This window comes from Cryptomeria japonica, chromosome 10, assembly GCF_030272615.1.
Source record: "Cryptomeria japonica chromosome 10, Sugi_1.0, whole genome shotgun sequence".
NCBI lineage: Eukaryota > Viridiplantae > Streptophyta > Pinopsida > Cupressales > Cupressaceae > Cryptomeria > Cryptomeria japonica.
In genome coordinates this window covers 153,971,990-153,980,609 of record NC_081414.1, presented here as the reverse complement: position 1 = coordinate 153,980,609, position 8,620 = coordinate 153,971,990, and the positions used below count along the sequence as shown (strand labels likewise).

Below are 8,620 nucleotides of genomic sequence, written 5' to 3'. Positions count from 1 at the left end.
CTACTACAAGTTGGTGAAAGAATTATTTTTCTATTTTAATTGAAGAGTGGTGACTTTATTGTTTAAACCAAACTATAAATTAGAATAAAAGAGTTGAGTATGGAGATAATGATATAGTCATGAGATCCTAATGAGTAACAAGATACACTTTTTCATCCAAGGAAGCAACAAGCCATATTGAAAGCAAAAAATACTAGCATATATATTAGACTTTCTTATCAAGAATAAGAAATGACATATCTAGTTGGAAGTACATTTGTTGATTAGAGAGATGAATAATTCTATACGTTAGATGACTTAGCTAATAACATGCTTATAACTCAAATAAAAACCCATAAACATGATTATGATGTTTTGATAAATGATATACATTTTGGTATAAGAGTTAGGGATATATCCTATAATACATATGTCTATAATTTGGGTGTGCATGATCCCAATGTAAAAGCCTACATGTTCACTCATATCCTAAATCCCCTACTCTTTCACATGGAGAAGATGAAATTAAGTGTGATACAAGTGAACCTACTAATTTAGATCTATTAATCATAGAAAAAGAATGAATGATTAGAAGTTATATTTAATAAATTGTCTTATATTGAGGCACTAGTAATTATAGAAATAGATTGATAAGTGTCAAGCTTTATTAGCTTAGTTAGACTAGTTATAGACTCCAATTAAAACTTTCAAAATCATAACCACTATTTGCCACATCAACCCATGCCAAATGAACAACATAACTAGCAATTGAACAACCAGTTGAATGTGAGAGATTCATTTCACATACATTCTCAATTATTTTCATTGATAAGAAAGCATTTTGAAGTGGAGAAATATTGATAAAATATTTATTTGGGATCCCATACTACCCCAATGCAATTATGTATGAGACAAGAGGTGAAATTCCTAAAATTTAGGGAATAATGCATTTGTAGGGGTGGAACACTTGGGACACTTTATAAACGTTATTGGTGAATATGAGATTGATCACAAAGATGTGATGATGAAGTTATGGAATAGAGTGTAGGAGAATGATAGAAGAACTTTCTTTATAATAACATACACTCTTGGAAGGAAAGAGTTTTCAAACTACAATATGGAGATATAATAGATTTTATTTATTTTTATCTATGAATAGAAAATAATTAAGAAATGATTCATTGAGGTGGTGTTGGATTTCAATAATAAATCTATTTTAAGAATGAAGAAGGTATCACTTAATTTGAGACGTAATGAGTCATTGTGCTTGGTCTTTTTATTGTAGTGGATTTGATTACAATATTTATACCATCTTATGGATAAGAATCCAAACAATTTGAGAGAAGCATATAACACTCAATTAATATTCAAATTCTATATAAGAGAATTACAAAACACATAAATAGATCTAATGCAAATATCTCCTAACTATATTGAGGTGATTCAAGCAATCCCTCCCCTTTCTCTTAATAATAAGTTGGATAGACTTATGGGTGTTATGAAGGATTTTTACTACTAGGTAGTAAAGAATTAGAAGGGTTAACCTTATAATGTTACCAAAATTCATTTCAATGAATGAAAACGGTTACACAACACACCCTACAACACTAATTAGTTTAAGAAATCCTTGCAAGTGATAAATAAAATGATTCCAAAGTAAATAAAATTTAGGTAGAAAAAAATGATACTCTTGATTGGTTAAGGAGGGATCATATAAATGCTCAATATGTCTAGCTATGGTGTAAAACTTTCTATCTACCCCTAATGTGTATCAAATGTGTTATCACACTTGCAGTAGTAAAGAATAGGGAATTCCCTAATGGGGATGATAGTTTGAGTATTATGAATAAAATGGTATTGATCAAATAGATGAATTTGGTCATAAACTTGGAATGAATGAAATTTGATTATGTGGCCCATAATGTTAATGATGAAATTCTCCATTATGACTATGATATTAGCCGAAAGTGGTGTAAATTACCTACACAAGATTTTAAGCACCTCAAGGAAGCTATAAAACAATGGTATAAAAAAAAAACTATCAAGTGAATATATAAAATTGATTGTTGATGCTATGGTGATGTAGGTACAAGTTGCGTATGAGTTGAGAAATAGGTAGGTACCTATTGGAAGCAATGTTGGTAGTACAATAAAGGCAAATATTTTTGCTACACAAGTAGAAAAGAAAAAACTTAAAGTTAAATGTGGATAATGGAGACACTAATGCTACAAATAAGGTGATTAAAAAGAGAAAGACCCCTATTAAAGAACTCATGGTGTATAAGAGTTATATGGCAAAATCTAACAAGGTTAGAATACCACTAGGTATTATAAAAAATTTCAAGGTAGAAGGGATGGATAATTCAAAAGCTAGAGTAAATAAGGCTAATGTCATACCATATAAGGAACAATATTGCAATAAAAGGTAGAAATATATCTACTTTTGATAAGGTTATACCTTTTATTACCATTGTAAATGATGCTAGAATACTATAGTAATCTCCTTTTTATATCTATATCTCCATTCATGTGGTTTAAGTCACGAGTTAGTTCATAATTTTGATACTAATTGTGGTTTATTTAGGATGCCTAAACATAGAGAATGGGTAATTCCCTATATCACTACCATAAATGAACTTGGCCAACTTGTTGGTCTTTCCACTAGTACCACTCCTAAGGTAAATTCCCAAGATATAGATGAGGTCTATCTTGTAAATCCCTTAGAAGATAGTTAGTTGAATACAAATTTTTATATCTCTCTACTAACAAATGTATGGATAGTGCACAACTACATGCTAGATTATGGCCCGGTCTAAAGTAATGTGATGCATCTCTATGTTAAAAATGAATTAGGTATACAAGTTCTAGGTCATATATATAGTTCTTTTCTACTAGAATTGTTAAATGTATCGATGTCCAACTTGTACCCTAGTAAAACCATTCATAATGAACATAATCATTGTCCATAAAAATTGGGAAACTTTTTATCTAGAAAGTAAGTAACATCACTTGGTAGCATCATATAAATGGACTTGTCCTATTCCACCATCCCTTTATACAAAGAATTCAAAATGCTCAAATAAAAGATTATTCATTTTATTAAAGATCCTAACAAGGCCACAATTGAAGTGTTCTACTTGGATCATATTCTTGGCCAACTAATTATATACTATGATGATTAGGAATATTACATTTTTTAACTTTACTATATTCTTTAATGGTGCATGTTTTAAGAGTTGACTCTGGAGATAGCCACACAAGATCTAGATGCCTAATACAAAGCACAAAGAACTTAAAGATCAATATGACGAACAAATTATATTCCTATCAAAGAATGCAAATATAATATCGTGTGTATTATGAATGAGAAAAATTTGGTTATATAGGCCAAGGTGAGACATAAGACAATATAAGATTACAACAAGTATATTAATATTATGATATGAGATGTAAAACAAAAATGTCCTAAAAGTTCCCTAAGTAAAAAATTACAAGGTGTGAAGAAACCCAATAGTTTAACTAGCTAGGGAAATAATACTATTCACTCTAACACCCTTTTAAGTACAACTTAGGGAGAATGGGTATGATGTAAAGATGGGTCCCACCTATGAGGCCATGTTAGGTATCCATGTAAAACTAAATCTCTAAAATAACTAGTTCAATAATGAACTAATATACACTAACATAATCTTCTATCTACTTGGAACCTAATGCAAATTAAATAATTTTTCATTTGATTGATCTGAGTAAGTTGGTCCTTACCATCAAAATTATGCATATTCACCTTTGGAAATATGTTCTAATATCCATAGTGGGTGCTACCATTGGATTAGGTTTGGTTTGCCCTGATGATTCCCCATGATTGATTTGAATATTTAGTCATCAAATTTATTTATTCTTGATCTTTTCTTGGTTAATGACAATGTTATATAGATGCTAACCAAATCCAATTACACGTTGGACAAATCTTCTGGTATTAGTTGAATTCCTTACATTTTAGCCAAATAAAATTGCATATTATGCATACCCTTTTACATCTAACCCAGTTTGTCATCTAATGAGGATGAAATCATAACTAATCTGCCAAATCCTAAATTTGAATATATATCCTCTTTGTTAGCAAAATTCATTAATATCTCAGAGTTCTTTTCCCAATCTCTAGTCCATGGTCTCATCATGTTGAGGATCGATATTTTTTTTTTTATGAGAAAAGTTTGATTGGATTATTTTAGAATTATTTCATCTCCAAAATTAAATTTGTATACCCCTAATAAATTTGTGGGATCTTTCCAAAAATGCAAAAAAAGTCACAAATTACCAAAAATTATGGTTTGTAGAGAAAATTTATGAAAAGCCATAAAATTATATTAACTTACTCAATATTGATCCCCCCAAAAGAAAATTTGGATTAGATAATCCTTAGATTATTCTCCAACATTAATAAAAAACATAGGAAAATTCATAATCATTCATGCACTATAGGTAAATCTTAAAAAATAGTGTTGCACCCTCACCCTTTCCTAAATTGTGGCTATAATTGCTAGACTCTATGAGAAATAAGAATTTGAACTAATATTTATTGTTGGTCATAGACCAAACACACTCTAGTTGATAGATATTCACAGATCAAAATAGTAGAATGGAGAGAATAACTAAAAAAGAGACACTTATTGAGAAAAGAAGTAAGAGAATTTAGACAATACTCACATTACTCGATTTGAAAAATATACATTAGAGGTGAGAGTTGTATATATAACAAATATAGAGGAATATGCATATAAGAGAAGTAATCAGTGGAACTAATAGGAATAGGTAAGAGTTTAACCTATTTGATTAATGCCAAAATACATGGTTACACATACTCAACTAAAGATAACAAATGGTTACGAGATGTGGCTTATAGTTCCAAAAGAGGATGTGAGACTCAACTACCTAAAGTGAGTGCGAGTGACATGCATAATTAATCGATTATGACATATAATCTCATAATAACCATGTCTAATTAACCTAAAAAAGATTAATAATATATGTAGAAAAAATAAATATCCCCAAACATAAGGAAATCAAAATATTACACTAACATTGATACCACTTGTAATGAAATAACTTGCACACAATAAAAATGGAATAATAAATACTTAGAGATATAATAAGAACTACTTGTAAATTGAGGTGGAAACCTCCAAAAAGTCTTTAACAAGAATAAAATTCTAAATATGATTATACCAAACTAACTATTAGCTCTTATATGCCATAGTTATGCCTTGGATACCACGCCAACCAACCATCCTACCTACATAAGCTTTTCTAATTTATCATCTAACTTAATTAAAGGTTATGCTAGCTACACATATCCCCATATGTGCTATGGGTTAAGGGAATAAAATTGCATAATATATCTTATGTTTCCACTTCTAACTTCCAATACTATTCTCTTGGACTTCCATCAAACTTGTGCTTTCTCTCCTCATTCCTCTATCCCTTTCCCACTTGGAGGTATTACTAGGTCTTTTCTTATGATGTTGCTTTTGTAATTTTAGTTTTCATGATTAGTATGCATTTCATTGGTCACAACCAAAACATTACTCAGATGATTAATTTTATAGTTCCTAAGAAATATTTTCCAAGTTCTCAACAACATGCTTTTCTCCTCATGCTTCATTGTAAAATATTTCAAACATCTACTGTAATCCCTTCCTTTATGTTTCTTTCTTGTAATTTATCTCCATTAATTTTCTAATGAACTTCATACAATATTAAGGGCACATGTATCCAATATATTTGTCCACTACTTCCTATGACATGCTTAAATTTATTTCTTTCGTATCTCACATATTCACTTCCATACTCTCTATACTTGTGTGACAACTTACAAGGAATATCATGTATTAAGCTACACTTCCTACATACTTATTTATTAACAGTTTTTTTTAAAAAATTATTCTTTACCTACCACATTTTACACCAGTCTTCTATGTTGTATTTATAATCCTTTGTCTCAAATAACATCTTCATTCATTTAGATGTATTTACAAAATTTAAAATGTCTGCCGCTCAGAACTCCCACCCGACTGCCTCTGGCCGTTTCTCCCTTGGTCGTCTGGAGGCCTCTCCCCGCTCTATTGGCGATGGTCCTCCTGTGGCTGATGCTCCCGTGGATAATGATGCTCTTGATGCGACGTGGCTGGACGCCCTTGTTGTGGATGGTGGTTTTGCTTTAGGGGTTCCCGAAGTGGCTTGCTCCGCTTTCGAGGCTTGTAGGGGTTCTTATGCGGATTGTCTGGCTTCCGGAGGGGATAAGGGACCTACTTATGCTGACTCTAAGCCTTTTTGTTAGTCTATTTCTATTAATCTAGAAGAAGAGACGGTTAATGTGATTGATCAGATTGCCTCTGATCTTTCTTCTCTTGCGGTTATATGCTGGTTTACGGGTTTTTGGCCCAGTCTTCTGGGATTCCATGAATGGGTCTCTAAGCACTAGGAACCCCTCATTTCGGATTCAGTTCAGATTTTTCCTTTGGCCAAAGGTTTTTTTATTGCTAAGTTTGAAAAACTGGTGGATAGAAAGATTATTCTATGTGAACATTTTTTTACTTGGGAGAATCGCTTTGCGTTAATGATTAAACCCTAGCATGAGGATTTCAACCCCTCATCTGAATCCTTCTGTAAAATGCCGATTTGGGTTAGACTCCCCAACCCCCCACTTCATTTTTGGGTGGACCAGCTCCTTGAGGAAGTGGGTGAGGCTTTGGGAGATTTTCTTATGGTGGATGTGGAGTCCTCTGATATCCTTCATTCTACCTATGCACGTATTTTGCTAGATATTGATGCTTCTAAGGGGCTGCCAACAGAGATCAAAATTTTGACCCCCAAAGGTTTCTGGATTCAATCTTTGGATTATGAAGGGATTCCCTTCAGATGTAGAAGATACTTCAAGACTGGGCATGTCACGACTAAATGTGATTTAGAGAGAGTTAAAGTGAAGAAGCCCTCTTCATGATGGAAATGTGCCTCTTCTCAAAATTATACAGTATTCAAGAGCTCTTCTCAGACGGTTGGGTAGGATCTTCCCATATGGCTCTAAAGTGCCTATGGTAGATTCTGCTGGATTTTCCCCCAAGGTCCCTGTTGATAGTGTTGTCTCTTTAGCTGACGTCTCAAATGGTGTTCCTGCTTCGATTCCTTCTGAGCTAATTGGTGGTTCTGATTTGTCTGCTGGAGCTGTCTCACTATTTGTCTCGTCTTCTAGTGATGTGCCTGGCCCTGACTTTGCTCGTCCTGTTGTCTTTTCGAGGTCTGTTGGTATCTCCTTGGATGTTGAGTTTCTTGGGTTGGATTCACTAGTTTGGCAAGCTGAGGCTGCTAAGGTTGAAGAAGGTTGGATTTTGGTTAAAAACAAACATTCTAAAAGGTCTTTGCCTTCTTTTGATACGATCCTTAGATCCCAAAAGAAGGGATCCAAAGGGAAATCCTAATGTTGGTTGGTTGCTCCTGGTTGGGGGTACCTGTTGTTCGAACTGCCTATAGACTTTCCATGCATATGTTCTTATTTGTCAGGCAACTTTTCTTTCTGGAGGGATTTGTCTGCTTAGATTCCCCTTTCTTGGCTTTGATCCGTCTCGTCTTTGTTCTGCTTTGTTTTGTGGATAATTCAGAATATTTTTAGTTATGGGTTTCAGGTCCTCCCTATTAAACCTGCTTTGTGCAGGGTTTCGGGCCCCTTAAAAACTTGTTTTTAACTTAATCAAAAACATCTTCATTCATTTATTACATGCAAAATTTTCTCCTTCTCATTTACCATTTTTTAGTGTCATTGTGTATCATGCCAGCCTATGTGCAACATTTATCCTCATATTGGGGGCAACGTTTTGGGAAAAATAATTCATGTATCCCCTTAGCTTTAATTTAAATGACCACAACCTTGGAAAAATCTCTTCATGATGACAAGATACATTGCTTCCTTTGTGACCGTCTCTTTATATTATGTGTTGTCAATCATATCATTCTACAATTATCCATCATTCATAGATATTATGTTATAGCCATAGTCTCTTCATAAACATGTCTTGTGTCCCTCTTGTTTCACTCGCCTTTCCCACATTATATGCCATATCATTCATCTATTGTACACCCTCATCACCACTTTTTATTCCTTTTTCTCTTGTCTCCATCCTTATCATATTATGTCTTGCCATATCCATTTTTTTGCATTGGATTATATATTCCTTCCTACCATTTTCATCACACACTTATTAATAATTCTTTACACCTTTGCCTCTTTCATTGTTGTCCTTTAGCCATTTATCCTTTCATTTTTATCACGCCTCTAGTCTTTCTCAATATACCTTTTATTCCTCATGCTTGCTCTTACCAAAAGGGAATTATTTTGGGGGTAGTGTCTCTCACTCCACTACTTTTCCCTTTTCTTATCCTATGCTTACACTCTTCTTCATTTGTACTACAGCTCACCTCATCCACACCTTCCAACATCTATGGATTACTTGTTAATTATTGCCATTCTATAAATCTAAGGGGAGAATATACTCTTTTTATTTTGTAAAAAATAATAAACATTTTCAATGGTTGAAGCAATCCATCATGGATCTCCGCACCACATACCATCAATTATAGTGTTCTTCAT

General features: G+C 33.0%; 1 protein-coding gene across 1 annotated transcript; it reads left to right on the top strand.

The window, feature by feature from the left end:
• The first annotated feature begins 6,649 nt into the window (after positions 1-6,649).
• On the top strand, positions 6,650-6,979 carry LOC131858826 (uncharacterized). The gene has a single exon (XM_059212276.1). It carries the CDS (start codon positions 6,650-6,652, stop codon positions 6,977-6,979), a length of 330 nt encoding a protein of 109 aa, XP_059068259.1.
• Positions 6,980-8,620: the final 1,641 nt, after the last annotated feature.

Excerpts from the sequence above, each read along its gene's own strand:
- LOC131858826 (XM_059212276.1), top strand. The coding sequence starts at position 6,650 with ATGCCGATTTGGGTTAGACTCCCCAACCCCCCACTTCATTTTTGGGTG.